Genomic DNA, 25083 nt, shown 5'->3' with positions numbered 1-25083 from the left:
CGCCAAAACTGAAAACGAAAAAACATTAGACGCTAACAAAAAAATTGGCAGAGGCTTAGCTTGGTTAAGCCTAGTGGATTGCGAAAGCAAGCACCCAGATCAAGAGACGTTGAACGCATTCGCCTGGCTGCATAATATGCACGCCGTTTAGCTAAACGTTGTTCCCGCTCTTCATCCGTTTCTTCCGCACGCCGCCGCTTCTTAGCTGCAGCACATCGTTGCAGCTTCACCTTATACACATCATCCGACATATCGTGGAGGATTCGCTGGGACGACTGCGACGAACCGAGTTGGGGGGCCGCTTTTCAACAGCTGGCATGACGTCACGTAGAGCGAGCGCCTCCCCCACGACAGCGGCGCGTGGAGGATTCGCTGGGACGATCGCGACGAGCCGAATTGGGGGGGGGGGGGGGGGGGCGCTTTTCCACAGCTGGCATGACGTCACGTACAGCGAGCGCCCCTCGCGGCAGCGGCGCGCTGCTGCGGCATGGAGGATTCGCTGGGACGATCGCAACGAGCCGAGTTGGGGCCCCGCTTTTCCGCAGTTGGTATGACGTCACACATAGGTCACGCTAAAGGTCAATGACGGATTCTCCGGGACGACGGTCAAGAGCGGAAACCTCGAGCAGTATTGCTTTCGCAATAAAAATTCTATCGCGTCTTCTTCTTTAAGAATGTGGTTAAGAAGGCCCCCAACTTTTGTAGCAAGAGCTACATTGGCCGTATTCTCGCTGTTTCGCTGTAGCCGGTGGCCGCACCGCGAGCTGAGCCGTTGCCTAGCAACCGCCTCAGCTTGCAGCGCCGCTCGCCGCGCCATCTGGCATGACGTCCGAGGAGGAGCCGGTTAAACCGCGTTGGAACAACAGAGGAGTAGCCGGCGTTGCATCGTATATATAGAAGGGGCGGCTCGGTGGGATTCGTCGGCAGATATGGAAAGTGAGTCGGAGAGACTGAAAGAAGCCAAGCTTCGTCGTCGGAACGAAACCAAGAGGAGGCAGCGAGCCCAGGAGACGGAGGAAGAACGAGCCGCACGCCTCGAGAGGCGTCGTAAGTACGAAGCGGCCAGGCGAGTAGATTCATATGAGTATGGTTCGTCGTTTAGTTCGCCATGTCGTGCCAAGGCCGACGCCAGTACTGTGTCGGAGCCATTGAGACGCCTGCTAGCTACTTCACCGACCATCTGGTCGTCTTTGTGGCTATTGAGAAACAACAAGATGAAGAATTTGAAAATAAATGCGTTACACTTTAAAAATGTCTAGTCTTTAATGCAACCATAACTTAACGATAGGTAACAACAAAACCTAAACACTGAGACGTGCCAAGCTAAACGATGAAGATGTAACCGTAGAGATAACCAAGGTAAACGATAAGATTAACCGTACCTCTCGCTACGCACATCCAGGCATAACCGAGTTAAGCCACAGCCAATTTTTTGTTGATTTTTCATCCTGTGTTTTCTTTGCATTACTTCGACTTCGGTATTCTTTGGATGTCTTTGCAATAACGCAGATAATAGTACAGCGGTCTAACAAAAGGTGCAACTGAAACCCGTTCGGGCTGGGGCTGCCCCTCTAATCTCTAATCACACTCGGCTGCGCGAGGGTAAATGTGGATACCAGTTGCTTAGGAGAGGTCTCAGTCAGGCTGGTTGGTTCATGTTGAATAGTACGACGAAACAGCGCTGACGGACGGGACGGAAGAAGAAGAGACAGAAGAGTCAGCGCATACGTCTGTCTCTTCTTTTTCCGTCCCGTCCGTCAGCGCTGTTTCGTCGTACCATTCACCAGTTGCTTACACCATACGCTTTCGAAGTAAGCTATGTCGTTTGCATGTGTGTACCAATATGGCTGCCAAGATTTCGGGCTTACAGCTTTTTAAGATAAACGTGAAACGCGAAGCTGTGCGCGGAAGGTTAGCGCGGAATTTTCGTTTACTTTATTCACCACCTCAAAAAGTCTGTCACACAGCGGTTACTGTAAAAGGCGGTATAGGCCCACACTTTGTCGACGAAACGCGGCTGTCCGCTGTCAAACTAGATAACTGACAGTATACTGACGCTGCAGCTGTACTTGAGGAACACTGAAAATACGACCACGAGACGGAATGTCGCTGTGTCGGAGCAGCTTCTCGGTGGATTGCGGAGGACTAGAATACAAAGTCATCACCCGTGGATTAATGTCCATACATACGTATCTCACTACGATGAGCGCGCAACAAATCAGTCCCGCGCGTGACAATGCTGCAAACACAAGTTCCAGATTCGTTCGAGGTTAAGTGAGATGGTGCCGTGTTCTGCGCACCGCTCGGTCATCCAGGGAAAAAGCACACGTGTGGCACCCGTTTGCCGCCCGAAGGGAAGCCTCTGCCAACGAAAAATGTGATCTGGAAACGCTTACCCAACACCTCATACGAGGGGGTACCCAAAAGAAACCGGACTAAATTTTTTGGTCGGCAAAGCTTCTGTGGTAGCGCGTTTTGCCACTAGGAGCGCATAGAACGAACATTCCAGAGTCGGTAAGCCGAGTTCCGTCGTTGAAGGAGGTCAGACTAGTTTAGGCAGAGTTTTAGGGTGACGACTGTTTTGTGTGAATGTCGTTTTTGCAATGGCTGATTTTCGTGAACAGCGTGCGCCGGTGAAATTCTGATTTTTGCTCGGAAAAAGTTGAATGGAAACTCTTGAAATATTAAGAAAGACGTACAAGGACGATGCTATGGGGACAACTCAAGTGTTCCTGAATCGAATCCTGAATAAAAAAAAATCATGCCAATGGAAAACTTCAAATTCCCCTCGCCTCAAGAAAGCTCGTCAGGTGAAACCAAACCTCAAAACAATGCTGATTTGTTTTTTCGACGTGATAGGAGTCGTCCATTGAAAATTTGTTCGGCAGGGTCAGACAGTTAGCCAGGCTTTCTACTTGGATGTTTTGAAAAGATTGGGCAACAGCGTGCGGTGGAAGCGGCCAGATTTGTGGCGGTCGGGTGACTGGTTTTTCCATCATGGCAATGCCCCTGCTCACACAGCCCTGTCTCTACGACAATTTTGGACCAAAAATGGCATGACCCCTATTCCTCAGCCCTCATACTCTCCCGACCTTGCCCCGTGCTACTTTCTTCGTTTCCTAGAATGAAAAAAATAGGTGAATGGAAAGCGTTTCGCTGATGTTGCTGAGGTGAAGAAAAAAACGACGGAGGCACTGTCAAGCATCACAAAAGATTAATTTAAACAATGTTTTGAAAAATGGAATGAAAGATTCGACAAGCGTATCATTGCAAGTGGGGAATACTTTGAAGGAAATTGAAGGTCTGTGCTTAATATGTGAACAAATAAGTTCAAACAAAAATAAGTCCGGTTTCTTTTGGGTACCCCCTCGTACGTAGAGACCTTTTCACTGTCTGCACCTTGGTTGAGCGCGCATGAGTGCGCTTGCGCAGTAGAACCTTTTTTGAAATCCGCCAATCAGAAAGCTGCTGGAACAGCCCAGTAGAAATATGGCTGTGGCAAAAAGCCAAATGGGAAAACCTCTTAGCGGCTTTATTTTTTTTTTTTTTTGCCGCAGAGTAAGACAGGGGCACGTAACTTGCCTCGTCTTCGAATGGGGCTTCCATATTATGCCGAGTGCGTGTAGGAAACGAATATACGCTGCACGAGCTGCTGAAGTGCTCTAAAAAACAAAAAAGGGAATCTGAAATCGAGAGTGGTCTGTGCATCTATCAAGAGTTATAATAATTCGAAAGCATTACATGGCTCATCGGCTACGAAACCCGGCACTGTCCAGAAAAAGTGGCGTCCAGAAACCTGGTGACATCCCCAGTACTCATTAGATGGTCAACTGGTAATTGTTAACAAATAGTCAATGATAATAGGCAGTAATAAAATAATTAAATACGTTACTAAATAATGATTAGAGCCATTAATGATAACGAGAATGATAAAAGCCTTCAGGGTAAAGTTCCTTAAGTTTAAGGCCTTTAGGTCAAAGACATTTAACGTGAAGGCCTTTACGAATGGTTTGTGGTGGGCTGGCCACTAAAAACGAAGGACGCAAACACACAAGAAGATGCGAAACAAATATTTAATGAACCTCGCAAGCGAGCTCACGATGAAACATAATGCTTTCGCATTCACAGCCCGTATTATTCTCGAGCACCCCTGTGCATTTCTTTTTTTTTTTGGGGGGGGGGGGGGGGGCGCACCTTTTTTCTCTTCACGCTGGCACGTGTCTTCCATTTTTCGAATTTGTAGACAGCAAGGGCCGACGACATTAAAAAGAAAATCTTCTTTTTAGTCTTTCAGATGCGCTGAACGTCGTTTGCTGATCGAGTAACTTGCTCGCACATGCCGCCTGACCTTTTTCCCACTCTCGTATGCCTTGCTTATGAGCGATGCATGCGTTGAATGTGCGCGGCCAGCGCCGTCTATTCGCGTCAGAACGGCGAACGAAGTATCCACACGCACGCAACACTCCAGCGTTTCGCTCCTCGCAAGCTTTCAGGAGTCTTTCAATCTTTGTTCCGCTCTCGGCATGATCATCAAAAAAATAAACAAGAATGTAAACAAATATCAGCCGTGACAGTGCCGATTTGACCGCTCGTAAGCACGTGGAAGCGACGCTTTTGAGAAACGGGGCTCATATCGTCTAGTCTCGTAAAAACTGCTTCAGGACTGCATAGCGGCGGATTTAGCTCTAGCGCATGGACCGCTGGCGAACTGTCGGCCACGCATGAAGCGCGATTACGAGAGCTGGCAGCCTTGTGCACATTCGCGGCCAGAGTAATACGGATAATGCGCCGGTATTTTAACCGTTTTCAAGTGTTATGCAAAGCAAACATGAACGCTTTTTCCCCTTTTTTTTGCGCGAGCGCACCAGTGGCATTTATTAGTATATGTGCTTCAGGTCTTGTTATCGCTACATAAGACGTGATAGGAGACTAACTGCCTTAGCCTGCTCCGTGTTAGTATGACCGTGGTTCGCATTCTCTGCACGAGATCGCGGAATCGAATTCGCGGCCGCGGCGACCGCATTTGGAGGCGGTGAAATAAAAAAATGCGCATTTGTGGAGTGCGATTTCAGTGTACGTTAAAAAGCCCCAGGTGGTCCCCAGTAATGCGAAGCCCTCCACTACAACGCCTCTTTTCCTTCGCCTCTCTGCATTTCAATCCCTCTTCTGTCCCTTTTTCACGGCACGATTGAGGTGTCCATGGTGAGTGGGAGAGTTACTGCGCCTTTCCTTTTGTCGTGAAATGTTTTTTTTTTTTCATATTTCAGTGTGATATCAAATTCGACAGCTTTACTCACTCGAGCCCGTGGCCGTTTCTCCGAACTATGTTTTCTTCATCTCAGAGTAGCATGTGCTGAAGCAGCAGGTGTCATTTTACGCTTCGCATCGGTGAAATCAAGACGCGATCATTGAAACGACTCTATTCTGTCGCCCAGCCTCAGTGGCGTGGATGAATTGAGGCATAAAGAAAGCTTAAAATGTCCTCCGTCTTTTGTTACCTCGGCTCACTCTAAGAGGAGGACGACGATATCATCGTCAAGCGGGCGGTTCTTCCTTCTACCGCTTCCGCTATGCTTCCTTTTATGTTGTGCCCAGCCTGAAAATTGCCAAGGACAGCCCTTCGTGTTGCTTAGCGACTCAAGCCTGTTTTGAAGCCAGATTAAAATTTAGGCCCGAGTATATGGTTCTCGCAAATAACCCCTAGTATCCGGCGCTCGCGCTAAGCAATTCCTTCTGTTCCGTCTTCCCTGCTTACAAATTCGAAAGGAGCGTCCATGCAGCTGAGACTCTGAGTGCTACTATACGATCCGCCTCCTGACAAGCTGCACTGCGCGGAGCTCCGTCCCAGTGTAGGCGGTGTGATATCTTTATTCGCGGAGAATGAGCACAGCAGTGATGGAACGAATGTGTGTGTAGAAATCGGCTCTTGTGAGCGAATCACGCACCCAGGCCAAGACCTTAGCTGAGACGATTGATCGATGTCCGAGTAGGTAATTTCGTTTCGGACGCAGGAGAACACCGAAGATGCTGCAGTAGCGTGCAAGCGTTGTGAGCCGGCCCGCACGGCAGGCGGGCATGCGGGCGCAATAGCACGCCGCTGACTGCTGCTGCCTTGGGTCGCAATACGCCGACACAAGTGCGCATGCGTACATTCATGAAAAGGCCCTTAATGTTCAGCGTACTTATTTGGGGAAAAAGTATTTTAAGAGACCTCCCTTCGAAGGCTTAATTGCCTTTGCCAGGCGGTTATCACAAGCAAATTTTAAATGTAACAAATTAACCTCGTTGCAGCATTTGTCTTCGTTGATTTCACGCCAAGCTTAATTGATCAATTGAATTTATTAAATTTCCGAGGATAACACCTGTCCTGACATGGCCATATATATAAGGTGACTTTCTTTACGTCGGAGGATAGGCCCGGGTCGCTGAGCCCGGTGCGTATTACGAAAATTATAAGCGGCTGAACCTGGAAGCACATTAAGCGCCACATCGCTGGCCAGTTGAGAAAAGCGGAGGTTGGCAGTGGCTCTCAAGCCATGAAAACAGTTTGGGAGACCGTGAGCGCTGCCTAGCTTGAAGAACAAAAGCGAGCGAAGACAGAGGCACATGGAAGAGCCAAAGCACCTGGCCCATACTGGTTTGCGGAAACCACCCTCTATGGGTCTTTCTAGGATGTGCTACCCGACTTTCCAGCAGTGCATTGCATGGTTACAGCCATACTCTCCATGACAACTTACCAGCTAACCTACGTACTAACGTGCGCATTTTCGAAGATGACTGCATTATTTACCGCCAACTGAACAACAGTCGTGACATTCAGCTCCTACAATCTCGCAATGAATGCGTAAGAACCTGGTGTAACAAATGGCTAATGTCTTGAAACGTTAAGAAAACATCTCTACTATCCTTTCATCGACGTCCCTCCCAACTAACTTCAAACTACTTTATCTCTAACTCCGAAACCACTGCTGTGACGGATTATAAATACTTGGGTGCTCATTTAAGCCACCACCTTAACAGGTCCCATCACATAACGTAGATTATTAATGGTGCTAGTCGCGTTCTCGGTTATTTTCTCCGAACCCTTCGCCTAGCACCCCCATCAATGAAGTTATTAGCTTATTTAACCTTCACTTGTCCCAAACTGGAATACGCATGCGCTGTTTGGGACCCCTTCAAAGTCACCTTTCTAACTTACTAGAAGCAACACGACACCGCGCAGCAAGATTCACTCACATGGCCTACTCCTATCATGTAAGTGTCACTGAACTGAAACGTGATAATGCTCACCTTACAAACTTAGCAGACCACCGTACTATTGCAAAACTACATGCCTTTTTCATAAGTTTTACTATCATCACATGATCAAGTCTGTTATCAGTCCTGCCCACCGCATCTCCAGCCACACGAGCCACCAGAAGGCCGTTTACTCTCCCCGTGCCCGGACATGTGCTCACCTGTCGTCATTTTTTGTCCGCACTGCAAAGGAGTGCAGTGACTTGCCCAACGCCGTCGTACTTCATTCCGACCCATCATTCAGATCATCCATCGAATCAACTTGTGCCCTGAACTCCACTCCCTCATGTAATACCTCTTTAATGGTGCATTTGAGGTTGTAATAAATAAATAAGCAGATAGATTGCATTTCTTCTTTTTTTGCGGTGGTACCATTTGGCCGCATTTTGCAGCACGGACATTTTCCCAGAGCTCCAGTTCTACAAGCAAATACGTTGTCTGTCAACAGGCTGTCTGTCTATTCGTATCATCAGCTGATGAAACACGCTACAAATTTTACATTAAAACGCGATATTCCTGGCACATGCTATCTTTTTTTCTTCTTCTTTTCTTTTGCGTTAAAATTGCAGGCTTATTTTGGCGAAGAAGCCAGCTTATCTTAGATTATCCTGGAAGGTTTTCCGGAACATGCCGTACTGTGAGTGCTGTAATTATTTTCACAAATCAGACATGCTGCGCATGAGAGTCGTGCATGTAGTTGATGTTGTAAAGTAGTTCTCTCTTTGCGACTGTCTCGAATTTGTAGTTTCTCTCTACCACGCATACTATTCCGTAATAAGTCGCCGTTGTACAGAACCGAGTATGCCCGAGATATAAAATAGATAATCATATTTCTCGCTGAAACGTTTCCGCTTTCACTTTTTCTGAAAAAAAAAAAGAAGTAAAATGAACAGGGACGGCAAACTATAGCAGTGAGATTAATACTTTAGCGCCCAAGAGACGGCAAGAAATAAATTAGGAATAGCAGCCTCAAGAAGGCACTCAGAGAAAATGCGGGCAGTGGCGTATTTCGTGCGAAGCCGCTTGCGCCAGAGCACCGCTTCTCCCCTCTGCCTGTCCCTCGGCGATACGCGTCCTGTGCGCGTCTCGCAATGGCAGCCATTTTTCACTCGGTTGCACCTCTCATTCAATTCCGTAAAGAAACATTGTGTTCATACTCAGGAGATTTCTTATAACCTCCAACGACAGGCGTCTACTCACATTCTACAGCAAATGAAAGAAAAAAGTTAACAGAAGGTAAAGTTTGAAAGATTTCGCGCCATAACAACTAATATTGAAAGAAAAGACTAGCCCACGTGCCGTGAAAAGAGGACGATAGGTGCACAAGAATTAATGTCATAAGATCACAGCACGTCACATGCCCCTTCCCTACCTACCCCCCCCCCCCCCCCCTCTTCCTCACCCCTAAAAAAAATAGAACTCCGACGATTGGCGTTTCGAAACACTTTTTTTTTTAGTTGCAATAGTTTCTAGTGTCGTTAGCTCCATGGGGCTTACATCTTACATCTTTTATAAGCTAAAATGGAAAACAAAAGGTTTTGTTTCGATACCGCTTATAACTTACGGCAGCGATTATGGTGAGACGGCCAGTAATCAATTTTAATTTGCCCGCGCCAGGAAAGGAAGCTTTCGGTTTGCTTAAAATTCTGATCCCCGCGCCACAGCACTCAAGCATCAATATATATTTTCGTGCTTGCGCTAGAGCGGGAGTATAATTCATTCACATAAAAATAAAAACTCAGTGCACGTGTCGAACAGAAAAAGTAAAGGTTCTTACGGGGGTTGGTGACCTTTATGAACGCTCGTGGAATTTCAACATCATTATTGACGTGACGCGCATGTCACAACGACGCTAACCGCACTGCCTAGAAGTTTCTGTCAAGCACCAGCGCAATCCCACACGCATTGTTTTGAATAGTTGCTGTGTGTTTCATCGACATCCTTCCATATAGCCTCCTAAGACATCAACGCAATAAATGAACCTTTTTCTTTCACTTTATAGACATGGTATTTTCTTCTTGATTTTTAAGGGGACGAAGGGGGTCAAAACACGAAGCGAGACAACAGGACGAAGCGCTTCATATTTTGTCTACCTTCCTATTTTGTCCGTTTTTCGCGCCTTAAAATTCAAGAATGAGCCGAAAACAACTAGCCCAACAGTATGTTTCCTTACGGTATTTTCTGTGGGAATACCCGCGTACGCGCATAGTTAATGTCCATTGCGGCAAGGAAGCTTTCACAGTTTGGAAGTTAGTCAATACTGAACACAAACTGTTTCTAGAAAGCTGTGCGTACTTATTTACTGTGTGCGTGTGTTTGTGAGCCAATTTATAGAGTGTTAATCCAAAGTAGCACTGTGTAGGAACAATTTCTGTCGTGTTTATTTTTTTGAATTCTTACCTCCACTTACAGAACAAACTGTTTAGCAACTTGTTTGAGAGGGCAGGCAGGTGGGTTTCTTGAAAACACAAAGTGAACAAGGAAGGATGCTTGCCAACCTTTCGGCAAGAAGAGTTTTCTTCGTCTGGACAGAATGCATAATTGGCGGAGTTGAAATTGGGTTTAACTCCGAGGAGGAAACCCCGGTTAAGGGGAAGAGGGCGTGAAATACTAAGGGTTTTAGGATGGGGAGCGTGAACTTGAAAGTCTTGCCCAAACAGGATGGCTGCTAACCAGGATTGACCGTTTGACCTGCAGCACTGCGATAAAGAAATACGCCAGCTCAGCAAAAGGGCATCCGGGAGTGGAGATCGTGGCGAGATAGCGAACGTGGGCTAGAAAGGCTGCGTGTCCACGCATGGCCGGCTGCTACAGGTGGCATGGTACGACTGGCTGAGTTGACCTGGAATGCCTAGCAGAAAGCAGTTGAGCACTACAGCAGAACTAAATACGGGGAAGTGAAATAAAAAGGATGAAGGGGTGAGGAGAAAGAGCGAAAGTCTGACTCAGACAAGGGCAACAAAATTCACAGCCAGTACTGCTAACGCAGATTTGTCGCACCAAATTGTGTGATTAGCTGTGTATTTTTTTTCTGCTTTCGTATACCTTTCAAGTATAAACACATACCTGTCAGTACCTGACCATTCTGGAAGTCTTGCGCAGCCTGACTGCAAAAGCTCTTCCCGCGCGATTTTGTACGCGTCCGCTGTTCGAACGCAGCGGGAAATATTCGAAGCAGTATTTATTTGCTAGTTTATTTGAGGTTGGTTGACTATTCCCATGCTCAGAGCACTAGTAGATAAGATTTTTAAGCATCAAGTGTGAGTACTGACACAGGGCCAGACAACTGTCTCCTTCAGTTAACAGCAGTAGCAACTCTGAAGCAACGCTACTTTCTCAAGAATAAAAAAAAAATATTTAGAAAGCAAAAGAGAACTAACGACAAATTTCTAGCACATACACTTTGCACAAAATGGGATCAAGCATCGTTGACGTCTATGATACGCGTTGAAACATTTTTCAACACGACGCAGACTGGCCAACCGATCTGGCATAGCGAATACAAATTAAGATGATATAATCACAGCAGCACAGTGTAGCACGATTTACGCGGTTAACTAATCAATATCTATAAAACATTGAGTCTTTGAACTGTGACACTAAAGGGCGCGCAACCAAGGTGAGGAGAACGGGACCCATGGATTCTGTGCATGCTGCGCAACTTAGCTATTAAGCGGAGATAAAGTACATCTATAATAGGAAACGCGTATTTTGGCGTATAATGTATCAAGAACTACGTGCGCCTTTGTCCTCAGTTCAGTGTGTACTGAAAACGAAAGCGGGACATCAACATCTATGCTTGCGAACAGTGCTGGCAGCCGAAATGAGCGAAAGGAAGTACCATAGGAACGATGAAGGACTGCGCCCTTCACCGTACGACGGCGGGCGTCATGGCGGCCGTAGTGCATCTGCGCGTGCCAGGGGCACTCCGAAACACCCTCCGTGGTTTCTCGGCGCTGAGCAGGCAAGCCACCGCCTGGTGCGCCGCCGCCACCACCGCCGATGTGCGGCGCTTTGTCACACCGCTGGAAGCGCGAGGGAGGGGCTGCGGTGCTGTGCAGCGTTTAGCCTCGCCGTCCATGGATCTGTCTCGGCAGCGGTGGTCGATGACGAGGCGAAAGGTGATCCGTCATCGCGCGGCGCTTCCGGCGACCGCCCGCCAGCGCCCCTGCGCGCGCCGCCGCCCACGGCACGCAATCACGGACGCCGAATGCGCGCTCGCCATTCGAGACGGCTTGCGCGCACGCCAGCCCCGAATGGGCACCCAAGAAACGCAACTGCTCGTGGATGAATGCATATTTTCTCAATGTTACCTACACGCAAAGCTGGCGCCACCGTCAATGCAAGTTCTTTTTTTTTTTTTTAAGCACTTCATCCACAGCTGAAATGCCGGGAAGACGAGGTCCCTTATTTGACTTGGATAGTGTTTGGCCGAAAACGTGGATTCCGCCTCTGAATAGGCAGCTGCGTTGCGATGTTCTCCTCTGCGCGCAGATTAAATTATTTTAAGTTTCTTTTACAAGTCTTTAAAAAATTTAACAAAAGTGCTAGGTTTTGTTGGAAACTTTCACAAAATTTCTTCGAGGTTTGCCGCGACATGAATGGTATTGTTATGCCTGAATCCAAGTTTTATGCACAACATTAGCCAAGCCAAATACAAAACCTCATCTTCCCGGCATTTCTGCGCCTCTCCACGATACATGAAGTGCAGCACCACCTGCGTTCCTTCTAGGTAATATTAAGAACGTCTACAGCCGTATCAAAGCACACGTCGACGCGAAACGGTTTCTCCACTTCTGCCTGGCCTACAGTCAACGGCGCAATGATTCCAACGGGAAAATGCCATGCAGTGATGGCAGTGACCGAACTAACTGCGCTATTGGCGAATAATCATGCACTGCGTCGCATACCGCGTAGAAGAACTGATGACCCGTTTAGATGCTGGGGGCGTAGCTGGCTTCTTCAGTAGCATCGCGACCAGTTTACAACTACCCAGTGGCATCGCAAGAAACTGGCATGAGGTCTCGTCGATAAAACCGCGGGAAACCTGCAGAGGGCAGAGTATACGTCCACTCAGTGGAATTAGAAACAAAAACGCGGAAACAAGTATGACGCCACATCAAAAGTTTCGTCTGTCTTCGCAAGAGCACTGTTTCATTCTTTTTGTGTCAATGAAAAGAAAACGACAAGTTCTGCATAAAAACGGGCTTAAGAAAGAATTATGTCAGTGTATCTGAGCTCGAAGCAAGTTCAGAAAACGCCCATACACATCCTTGTGAACGTTCAGTTAAAATGTATAGACGGTATGTACTTGACGCGTCCAAGTTAATGCAGTTTCCATCTGCCACTCGGAGTTCAGGCACCCGACACTTAAAACTACGGACCCCGAAAACGCGAAGCCATCACCTTAGTAATGCAGAATTGTCAGAAGGTACGTTTGCACATTGTAGACAAGGGTAAATGACGTCATTATTAATGAACATTACAGTCTTCTCGCCGTACAGCAGTCACTCATGTCGTATCAATCTTTTTATCAGCCATTAAATTGCATGCACTACCACTTTCTGAGACGAATACATGTCGCATATTTTCTTCAGCGTGATGCCTATATATTCGTGGATGGAACTGCCCATATCCGGTATCTAAAATATTAATGAATCTGCGGTTTCTGCGGCTCTCCCGAAACTCCTTTTCATCACACGTGCATGCTACATCATCCCACAGCTGCGGATATTTTGCCGGTTCAACATAAGCAATAAAAATGTCATAAATTATTCAGGCAGAATGCCTAGTTCTGCCGTTAATGTTTGATGCTGCGAAAGTAGCTTCCTCTTGAGGGGAAGGTGTGGGTAGTTGTATGCGGCTCCGCCGCTAAGTTATCCCAAGAAAGGTGAAGCACGCTTTACAGGCGCAGAAAGAAGAGCGTTGATGTGGTTTTTAGGCGTACTTTTGGCCACAGCAAAAATGAAAATACAAGGAAGGAATGCTCATTAGTACGACTTATGCGGAGTGTTGCTTAACCAGCACCAAAACATCAACGGAAACCAACAACTACAGGGAAATAAAAATCTAGAAAAACACAACAATAGCCAACTAAAAAGAAAAAAATATATAGACATGAAATCATTTTTCCATGCAAAACAGCCAACCTTATACTTTGAGAACAGCAACTCCCGCCGCGGGAGCTTGGTGGCTGTGGCGTTCGGATGCTGAGCGCGCTACCCGCAGGACCGAATCCTGGCCGTAGCGGTCGCATTGCGATGGAGGTGAAATTTGAATCCCAGGTGGCCGAAAACAATCTGCAGGTCTCCAGTGCGGCGTCTCTCATTACCCACGTCCAGTTTTGGAACATTAACACCATACCAAAAAAAAAATAGCTGAATGAAAGTTATACCGAAGCAAACACGGAACACGCAGTTACAGGTTTCCTGTCGTCTCCACTAGTCTTCTCTTGGCTAAGCCTTTCATTCATAGAAAAATTTCGAGAAATATCGATTACACCCTAGCAATATGTTGGAAAACTGACAGCACGCGCGTTCAGACAACGGGGAGCTGTTACGCGATGCCGGACAAGACAGTTGAGTTTGGAGCAACTTTCTGTATGTTCAGTGATTACCATCGCACTTTGCTATTGGAGAGCTTTGAAAATTTCGTTGTTGGGACGGCAGCAACGTAATAGAATGGCATACTGACACTAGTTAATTTATTCCTCTAATGAAAGGTTTGACTCACTGTCGCTTGACTTGTCTTTTGAACGAGTGCAGAAAATATATAAACATAAAAGAATGTGAGTTGGATGTCTTCGTACACATTCCTATTAGAAACACAAAGCACAAGGACGAAACACGCAGCACAGAAGCATAACAGAGGATAATTGGGCGCTGAGGCAGCATTCTTTTTGTTCTTTTTAAAACCTCACCTTGTATTTCTTTTCTGTAAATAAAGAGGCAATTGCAACACATATGCCTTAATTTTTAATTTTGGCTCATTCGCAGGCAATATGCGAGAAGAGAGTCGCTGTATGTGTGGTTTCTAGACATCTGTACTGTAGCTGCCCGGGCTTTGTCTGCAATGTCCGAATTTCAGAGCATTTTTTTTTCCCCCGTTGAGGTCACCGCAGAGCTGGTGAAAAGCGTTCCTTATTTTCGAAGACTTCCAGTCACCACACCGTCGCACTGATGGAACGGTGACGGTCGTTGAGGTCACAGCTAGGTGAGCACAAAGCTGGAACGCGAGAATATAGCCCGAGCCTTAAATGGTTGCACAAGCACGTGCGAGAATTCGCTAGCTCGTGACTCAATACACTGGGGCGCATTGCTGCCTGTTGTCAGCCCGTCACGTACAAATGCCTTCCTGTGCCATATATCAACTACTGTGAACCTAGTACAAACATGCTCACAGCTGTGAGCATGTGCATTTGTGTCCGAAAATATTCATAATTTAAGTATATGCATGCGGCCTTATAATTTTCTTTAGCGCGTACTTTAAAAAAACATGAAATATCTCACGTTTCATGTCTGTTTGTTCGTTTTTTTTTTCAGAATGTTTAATCCTCTACCGAGCGCACTATGCCGTCATCCAAAGCAGTGACTTGGACAAAAAACAGCTGGAGTGCCCGAAGCTGACTCTCCTGTTCGAGGCTCCGGAAGGCACAACACCCATCTTGCAGGTAGGACCTCATCTCCATCCTTGTTTTCTTCTTTTTTCTTGATTTCGTAATCGGAATAATAAAATGGAAGAAGCAAGAACGGTGGCACTTTTTTACATCTTCACAATATTTTTTACCGGACCGTGCGATAGCTTCAATATTATGAGAAGAAGTAGATTAGGGTTTACACTGCAATTCCGTATTCATATATTCACTCTAGCTGTGAATTAAAGGGGCAGAAAGGTTTATAATACAAGGCACATTACAAGAATATTACAATGGCATGAACTTTAATCGCAAATAAAATAGACACGTGATTCTCTAGTTCGTAGTGGAGGGCGCTGTGTGCTCTGCAGGCACAGTATTCTCACAAAATCGTGCTTAAGCACCGCCTAAACATAACCTACGGCAAAAAAGGCAATTTACTTAACGATAAAAAAATATTAGCCCTGTCTGCACAAGCGAAAATTCGAAGCGTGATTATTTTTCCCCAAATACTGCTCATATCCTTCAAATACGAAAACTCCCAGCCACTGCATTCCCACTGTTGGGCTATCTGGTGTCCCGTGTAAAGAAGGGTAAAAATATCAGCCTCTTTGTTTTTTGCGCGATATGCAGTCTACACTGACCGAGTCACTACTGTGCTCACCATCATTATATTCTTTCTTATGTGCGTGTAGCGGTGCATTGCACAAAGTTGGGTGGGATATAAACGGGATCGCAATGCCAGATGGCAGCACAACCCTTATGCAGAAGATTGATTAAAAACAAAAACAAAAAAAAAGAAACCCACGTGGCTTATCATCTGCGCCTTGCAACAGAAATACAACTCAGATGAATGGGCACGCGAGACGACCGAAGATGAGGAGATAGGGTGGTACGATTACTTCTGCCAAAGCTAGGGATTTGGTTAAGTAAGCCATGTTCTTGCCATCTCTCTGGATGGTATTAATCTAACGCCCGCTCCACGGCAGTCTGTTGAGTACAGATGGAAAAATGCTTGTCTAGGACGCGTTCTGAGAGTTTTCCGGGCTGAACAGGCGATATATCATGATAGCATTTGGTTAAAAATGGTCTGGGTGCAAACTTGTGCAGCTGGAGTCATAGGAGTTCATCGTCATTGTTTGCCTTCCTGGTCGCAGCAGCTTAGCGAGCTTCTTTTAAGGGAGCTTATTGTTTCCAAAAAAAGTCTGCAGTACAAAAGACATGTTCATCTGGTTCTCAAGATTGGACAGGTTTCAATGCATATTACAGTGTAACGTTCTCAATATTTGTGCAAAGGCGCACTTTGGCCTAGTTATACATGTAATAATATCAGAATATGGTCAGCTTCATTCCAGTAGGTTACGCTCATAGAGCACCTCACGAAGCGCTGTTCATGACGGTTTGAACAAGCGGCAGTCGTGTGTTCCACATTCGCTCTCTTGCATATTCTAGTGTTTTTCTGGTACGGAAAAAATCACTCTGACGCCAGCCCTCGCACCGATCTTCGTAAGATTGTGCGAAATCCGCCAGCTTGTTTCGATCGATTTGACCAGGCCTGCTAGCTGGTTTGCTCAACAGGTCTTCAGCAAGGTGTGATCCTGGGCGAGTTGGTCGAGCATTCTTTTGAAACACAGCGCTGGCGGACAATGGACGATAATGAAGACACACAGACGACACACACAATGCGCTGACTATCAACATTTATTGTCAGAAGGCCGATCCGCGCCTTATGCAGGGAAGAGGAAGGAGGGAGTGGTGCGCATGAGGAAACCGTGGCACTCGCCCGAAGATGGCGGGCGTTATTCTAATCATCACCCACAGGGGTGGAAAAACCGGGAGACTGAAGACTTGGAGCAGGTGCATTAACACACACAAAAGATAAACACAAATTAACAACGTGACGCGTATCTAAAACACGTCTAAAAAAGATGCCGATGAATGCCAACAAACAACACAGCTGAAAAGAAGACAAAGAAAGAGTAAAGTCATAAAACATTAAAACCGACAACGTGGCGAAAGCCGCGCACAATCAACAAACCACCGAAAACCGTGACATGGGGAAAGGCTAAAAAGTTTAAAAGTGTAAAAAACCTAAAGTACCATGGACACACCTTTGCATGACAAAGAGCTAAATCTTAAAGATATAAAAAACAGGAAAAGCCTGTGCGGGCAGAACACAATAAAAACACAGGAAAAACAAGAAAAACACGAAGATGCTTAGGTGTGTGGCCACTAGCGGAACACGGTTATGGGAGAAAAAAAAACAAAATAAGGCAATGGAGTCTGAAAAACCAGAAGGCTAAAGGCATACGTGGGATAAGAAATTTATCGAATCGGCCTTCTGACAATAAATGTTGATAGTCAGCGCATTGTGTGTGTTCTGTGTGTCTTCATTCTCGTCCGTTGTCCGCCAGCGCTGTGTTTCAAAAGGTTTTCGGCAGAAGATGCCGAAAGATATGACCGGTACCCTGCGCTTGAAAGGCGCTGCGCCCGGTTGTGGAAGCTGCATCATCAACAGCGCTTCCTGAGGTGTTCGAAGAGCGTCGTCTACTCCATGCCGCTGTCCTGTGCTAAGTGGTGTATTGGCCAGACTGATAGGTGCCTTAGTGAGAGGTTAAGGAAGCGCCCAAAAGGCGTTGAAAACAAATCGGGCAACAAAATGATTGACCACATTCGAACACGCAGCAATTGCACTCCCGCCCTTGCGACACCGCAGTGTTGCGTACGTAGATAATAGAAGCTGCTCTTTTCTTTCACGCTGTTGATAAGAGCAGCTGCTGCATAAAAGAGAGTGATCTGTCAGTAAAAACCGAGCTGTTAGTTAGCGCTCTGTCCTGTCAAGTTAGTTCCTTCCTGTGGTGTCTTTCTCCGCTAAAAATCGAATTCCAGTAATGTACCAACTAGCCTGCAAAAACGTTTTTGCATGCATATAAGCTTCTATTGCAACCGGATACATTCGTTACTGTGCACATTGCTCAATCATCAGTTCGGAAGACCCATAGGATTAAGAAATATTTTTTTCTGCACTTGCCTTTTATTTTGCAGGTATTGGGGGGGGGGGGGGGGGGGGGGTGCTCAAACAAATAGCTCGTGTGTATGGTGGGATTATAGCCAAGTCGACAGCAACAAGTTTTTGCTGCTTCTATCGTCATTTTTTTTTTCTTTAACTTCCAAAATTCAATTTAACGCCATTTCTGTCCCGATGAAGTAGTTCATTCTGCCTAAAAAGGCGCGCACAGAGCTACGCGATTTATTTTCTTTAACATGGAGGGTTATTCGGCGTGCGCGAATATTTCGGTCGACCGGCGCGTTTTCTTCTTTTCGCTTGATTCTCGTAAAATGGATTCGCCGCGGGAAGTCGAACCCTCAACGTTGAAATCACAGGCAAAACTTCTCAGCCATTGGTTGTACATGCGATGAATATTTCCCTAATTGGATGGATCCGGGTTATAGCTACCGGCCTCGCGTGCGGCATTTATACGTGGATACTACTCCTACGTAAGGATGTATTGCTCACATTCAAACCGCATACAAGTATGTGAGCGCATAAGCGCGCCCTATGAATGCACGTGCGATCAACTGCTTGGATGAAACGACATCTACGCCCGTGTCTCTCGTGTAGCAGCCCTCTTTTGAGATAGTAGGCCGCTACTGGGTACTATCATTCAGACATTAGTCGCGATTCCTTGGTATTAAACTGTGTGTCATGAAGCGGTCATTGCCGTAATTCTGATCATGAACAGCCTCTCAGACTCGCGATCATTCTTCGCGAGCTTTCTCACAGCCCAACAACTAAATCTTGCTTCGCTCGAATTCGTATACTGTTTCCAATACCGTGCCCATCAAGAGGAGTAGAGCGATCTCCGCGACTTGTCAAAATGCGTTGCGAATAACGTTTCTGCAACGCGAGCGTCGCACTGAAGTGAAGAAGCAAGAACCGAAACGACGGGAGGCGTGGACATGCGTGAAGAGAAAGCAGCAACACCGAATCGACATTTTGGAAGAAAAATGAGAGACGGTATTAGGACGGCCTGCGAGATTAAATTTCTGCCCTGTTTGCGCGAGCGGAATGCTAGAGGCTGCAAGCCGCTCCAGCCTCCCGTGGAGCGTTTTCCCTTTCCCGTCTGGCTGCGCGGCGCCGCGTCAAACGGGCGAGCAACTCGAAGGCGTCAAATATTTCTCACGCCTTTCTCGTCGCGTTTTCTGGAATACGAAATAGCACGTTCGAGCAGCTGAGCGACGAGCCTTCCGTAACAATTTTTCCTCATATCCTGTCGGACTGCAGGTAATCACTCACTGCTGCCATTTTGCGCGCAGGCCCGTTCTTTCTTGCGTGCACATGATGTTCTAGGCAGCCATAACGCTTCCTAAATTGTTTTATAAACACTTGCGCGTAAATTCAGTCGCATGACATAAAATAAAAGTATTGATGGGATGTTATTCCGCAGGTTACTCCGCACGAAATTTTCTTTCTCAATTTCAGAATATAGCTTCTTTGAGCTGACGCAGTTTAGTCATGCATGATACAAGAGCGTAATGGCTCCGGCAAGAAACAGCGAAACACCACCGTGTAGCTCATAAGAGCAAGTGCTTCGCTTCGAAGGAACATTTCTGGAAGAGTTTGAGTGAGGGCTTTGACATCTCTTGCATTCACCGTCTCGCATTAAGAGCAGGCGCAGCGTTTGTCATTGTGCGCACCGCAAGGACGTGTTGTTGGCGTGTGAATTACTCTCGACTGCTTCCTGCGTGCTGTCAAAAACATTCTCTTTACCTGGTCCGTCGGGGTTGCTGTGCTGAGAACCTGTTTCTCTGATTTGATTTGATTTATTGGGGTTTAACGTCCCAAAGCGACTCAGGCTATGAGGGACGCCGTAGTGGAGGGCTCCGGAAATTTCTACCACCTGGGGTTCTTTGACGTGCACTGACATCGCACAGTACACGGGCTTCTGAACCTGTTTCTTTTCCCTTTCTACTCTCTTGGCACCTGGTCGATGACAACCGCTCCAAAATGCTCTCAGTAGCTGTGGCTGAGGTACTCATCGAAAGCATGCAGTGGGACTGGAAGGCGAATAAAATTTATGGAAGGCAGAGAAGTTCAAAAACAAAAACAATAAAAAAGGTTAACTGCACGCACTTTCGGTCCGGATGACCAGGTTGAGTGTTGTTAGCGCTGCGGCTTGAGACGGCTCGTAGTGTGACCGGCACTGCCCTCCTCTGATCCTGTAAGTTAATCTACACGCTAATCTATTCATTGCACCGATGAACCGAAATTAGAGAACGCTGGAATCCGGTAATATATCATGGGACCCAGCTTTGGCAAGCTCAAAATTGCTGCTGACGTCAGTGGCACTACCGCGCTCAAGTGTCGCACAGAGGCCGGACATCCCGTTCACCTCCGTTACAGATAGCGCTACAGGCGCAGAGCGTACGAACTGGTTGCTCGCCATCTGTCGGGGTAGGGGCGCACGTTGCCAGTAGCTGCTTTCGCTTTGTGCAAGACTGCAAGCAAGCTGCTGACTGCGCGAAACTCTCTCTCTCTCTCTCTCTCAAGTATTGCGCTCCTACTGGTCGTATTGGTAATGTATTCGTATGGTACGCGCGCCCAGGTTCCTGGCTATATATGTAGGTTACATTTTGAAAAGCAGTGGGTTTAGGAGGACGTCATTGACTGCCTCCTAATGTTACCAGCAACAACTCATGACAGTTGTCAGTTGTCTTGGCATTGCACGGGTCGACATTTCCTCGTTAGTCTACAGTCCCTAACTTTCTCCTGAGCAGAAGTGTCGGGAAGGCTCCCTTTATCAGAAGCCGTCGTTGCCGCGAGTTCCCGCGGGACTCGGGCCAGGGGCGCGCAGCGCTTGACTCGGGGAATTATGACCGCACTTTGCGGCACCGTGTCCGCGTGGTCTGCTCACGCGGAGAAGCGCCGAAACAATCAGGCCCGCTGCTGCTGCCGCCGTGGCGTGCGCTTTCCACTTTCGCCCCTTTATTTCCCGGAGGCCCAGGCGTTTGCGGCCCGGCGGACGTGCCTGGAAATAAACATGAGCCCTCGAGCTTTGTTGCTTCTCACGGGTCGCCCTCCAGTGTCAATGTTTGTTGATCAATCATGGGCGGAGATCTGCGCCGCTACGCTCCCCTGGGCTCCGCAGCCAGTCTACCCGTGTTTGCGCTTGTCCCAACCCATTTGCCTGCTACGGGCGCTGCGAGCAAGCGGCGGCGCCGCGCGCACCCGGGCCCGGGCGAAGTCTGCAGCCGTCTTCGGCCGCGAGCCCGGTGACCCTTTCGTTTGCCGAACTGCGCGCCTACGTCGGCGCCGTGTCCTACGCCGATTCATTGGGATTCCTCTCTGTCTCGACCTGGGGCCGCCTGGAAATGTGCCGCGGCACGCGAGAAAGCGGCGCGCATTCGAAGCGACGCCGACAAAAGAAAAGGAATGCTTGGTGTTGCGGCGGAAGTACCGAAAAGAACGCCCCCAAAGGGCCGCTGCGACCCCCTCTTCCTCGAGAGCTGGGAGCGCCCCTCCTTTCTCGGCCCACGCCGGTTCCCTTTTTTAGCTCCTCTGCGGACCTCTGACACGAAAGCGGACGCAAAATAAAGTACGCGCGCAACCGTGGCCGCGCCGGGATGCGCACGCAAACAGCCGAAACGGAGCGCGCGCTCCGCCGCGCACTGCGCGCCTCTCAGTGAAATTGGCGCTGCCTTGTTTCTACTGCTGCTTTTACGGGCCTCGTTTAACGCGAGCGCAGTTTAGCCGCTGGGGAAACACTCCGGCAGTTCTCTTCGGCGCTCCGCTATTCGACCGCAACTCTGCTCCCCTGCGTCCTTTATTTTTTTGTCGTGGTCGTTAAAGAAGCTCTGCGGTGTGGCTAGATTTTTCTCAATCCCGAAGCGTAGTGATAAAGATGAATAGGTTTGTCTTGTTCGAGTACCTTTTCTTTGTCAATAATGCGTGAAAGTAAGAGCAATGACTTCTGGTTAAGAGTGGAATACTTGCTCGAGTACTTGCACAAAGAGGTTCTACTGCCGTCATTTACGTTGGAGCAGACGACAAGCACTTTCTGTTTCCAGAGCGAATAAATTTTGATATTAAAAGAGACACATTTCGTCGTAACATCGCATTTTCGGTGGTTAAACATTTGTTTTACTCTTCAGACCCTTTTATATGAGCATCAGTGGATCGGCAAACCCAGAGAATATTTTTTCGTGAATCGATTATTTTAAAGGATTCCTCTTCCTTCGCGGCCGCTGAGATTCTTGGCACTTTCGTCCTATTAGCGAATAGAAGAAGTATACTCGAGCAAAAGATACCGCACATGAAAACAAAAGCTATGATAAGTATCAACTAACCCAGCTGGCTACCCAGTCCTGCAGCTCGTTTATCAGCCAGTCGTTACTCAACTTGGAGCAAGATGCAGAGAAGCCAGGTCTTTCTGAATTAGGTTCCATGTTGCGCGTCGGCCCACATTCGTGGGGATAATGCGTCGAAATACATTATCAAGTGTGCGTGTGAGTAAAGTAGTCTTTTCGATTGCCTCTGTGTCCTGACTTCCTATTGTGCTGTGTGTTTTTGGCGCGAAATTTCTGCGTAGGTTATTTCCATGGAAGAAGGAAAGCTCAGAAGAAGCCCTCGCTATCCGAGGTAAACACCAAAAAGTGTGTCGTAAGTCACGCGCTTTCGCAAGGACTACTGGGAGTCGTTGGCCGACGGCGCAGCCAATAGTAACGCTGGGCGCAGCAGTGTCGTCTGCTACATTGCCTGCTGCGCATGCGCAAGCGAGCTGAGATGGAGGCCAATAAGGGAGGGAGGAGCAGGGAAGGGAGGGGGGCAGGGGAGCAGAGGGGAGCCTTTACGCCAGGCTTCAGAAAATGTGCACGTAACGGCCTCTCCTGAATTCTTTCCTTCCTCCATGGTCATTTTTAACCGACACTTCATTGCTAAAAAATAATAAGGCTTCCAAATACTCTGCCAAATAAAAGGAAACGCGAAGTAACAGTTGTTATGTCCTCGTTCTTACGTGGCATGTTTAGCTTTGTAAATGGTTTTGGTTTTGTGGGGTTTAACGTCCCAAAGCGACTAAGGCTATGAGAGACGCCGTAGGGAAGGGCTCCGGAAATTTCGACCACCTGGGGTTCTTTAACGTGCACTGACATTGCACAGCACACGGGCCTCTAGAATTTCTCCTCCAAAGAAATTCTAGCCGCCGCGGCCGGGATCGAACCCGCGTCTTTTGGGCCAGCAGCCGAGCACCATAGCCACTGAGCCACCGCGGCGGCACTTTGTAAAAGCCCCGGCCTATAGTAAGCTCGGGCATACTGGCGTTTCTCATAAAAGTGACCTCAGCGCGCTGAGCTCACGCCGTCAGCGCGCAGCTATATGGGGGAACCTGTATTTCGTCTGAACTTGTCTGAGCACAGAGGGCCCGCACAGCAAATGCATCGCAGGCCCAGCTACAGCTGACGTCCCGCTGAGATTAAGCGAGCGCGCCAAAGCACCAGCGCTCCCACGCCGGTATACCGCCCAGCCTGGCATCCGCCAACATTTGGACGGTCGCGCCGAACAGACCATCGTACTCGGCACCCATGAAGACGGCCGAAGTTTCTGGAAGCCGTGTGACTGATCCATCCAGCATGACATGAGTTCAGGAGCCTGCGGCATACGACAGAAGCCGATCCTAGAAGCGAAACCGTCGCTCTCTGAGCTGCCTGCAGAATATCTTCAGAGCTGTCACCTCCTCCACAACTCCCACCTCTAAAGCGCTATAGAGTATATTTCCCACACGTGCACCGTATACGTCTGCCGCTACAAAAATTAAATACGACTAAATACACTCAGCGGTCACCCACCTCTCAGTCGCAAAACTTGGAACACACTCCATCCAGGATTGCGTGTAGGGGCACGTGAAGCGAGGCATGCTTTATGGGGGAGTTGAAAAACGTGTCACGGCTGCAGCGTTGTCACAGCTCCGGCGAAGACGCGCCAGCGGCAAAGAGGCCGAGAAAGCGCACGCGCCAGCGCGAATTAATCCGCCGCCGGCGCGCCCTAATGGGTCGCAGCGGCGCGCCGACACGGGGGCCTCCGGCAGCAGTCATCGCTCACTGCCCCACGCGGCTTAATTGTGGCGCCGCGCCGAGGAAGAGCGCCAGCGCTGGCTTCGTGGCGATTCGTGACCGCGCGTCGACGTTTGGAATATCTCACATGCTGCGCCTGTCAGCGCAAGCCGCTGGTCGTGGCCATATCTCAGCGAGACTCGCCTGAAAGGTTCCAGAAGCGCTCCGCAACGCCGCGGCGGTGCCGTAAGAATAATTCTGGTTTGGCTGCAACGATTTCACGGGGGGTGCGCATTTGCATGCGCCGACTCTATCAAAGCGCGGTCGCACCTGTGCGGGCCCCCACGAATAACACCGTCTCTCTTCTGGCGCCAAGGCGGTGTGTGCCCCATCCCACTTTCATAGAGCTTTCATAGCACTAGCTGTACAAGAAAATCTGTACCGGTTTCATCCCGGTCGGCGTCACAGGGTTAAGGCGCGCTTGTCGTCATTCAGACTCCGTGGCAGACAAAATGGGCCACCCGAAGCAGCACTCACAAATCTTCCCCAACGTCGCCGCAAACGCGAGCGAATGCGACGACAACGCAAGATTCGGAGTTGAGCGCCCGTGTGGCTGATTGAAAGCGTCAACGGCGCGAGTGGTGGGTGCTGAAAAAGCTTTATTACCGATAGCCCCAGCTCTGGGCTGTAACGGAGAGAGGATCCCGCGTGCCATCCCGCAATGCTGAGATGAGACAACGGTGACAGGTATCACGTGAGGCGCAGCCGACGCCGCCGAACGCGAGAGACTGGCGAACCGCGGTGGTGCCGCTCAGGCATTTGAGCGCCAGTTCAACGCCAACCCGTTCGGCTCCGCGTGTTCGGTTAGCGGCAGTCTCTCTAACGAGGCAGCGAATTTCTGTGTTATAGCTGCACGCTTAACCACCTCATTCGTCAGTAACGTCGCCACAGGGAGGTGGGGATAAGCAACGAGCTATAGCATTGGAATTCGAGGCACCTTTGACGGTCGCCTGGAGATTGCTTCACTGCAGTGTAGAGCCGTACACTGCAGTTCAATCGACACGTCTCCAAACTAGTCCGAAAAACTTCAGAAGAAAAGTAAAGGG

The 25083-nt window shown here is 48.3% G+C and overlaps 1 protein-coding gene across 1 annotated transcript in view; it reads left to right on the top strand.

Moving 5' to 3' along the window:
* The window catches only part of LOC149352684 (uncharacterized), a 290443-nt gene that overhangs the window by 178754 nt on the left and 86606 nt on the right, over positions 1-25083 (top strand). Inside the window, exon 5 of the mRNA XM_089581905.1 lies at positions 14838-14965. Coding sequence (XP_089438031.1) covers positions 14838-14965 — 128 coding nt within the window. The remainder of the gene's footprint in view (positions 1-14837; positions 14966-25083) is intronic.

This window comes from Amblyomma mixtum, chromosome 3 (genome assembly GCF_055824585.1).
Source record: "Amblyomma mixtum isolate Tamu chromosome 3, ASM5582458v1, whole genome shotgun sequence".
Lineage (NCBI taxonomy): Eukaryota > Metazoa > Arthropoda > Arachnida > Ixodida > Ixodidae > Amblyomma > Amblyomma mixtum.
This window is presented reverse-complemented; position numbering and strand designations above follow the sequence as displayed.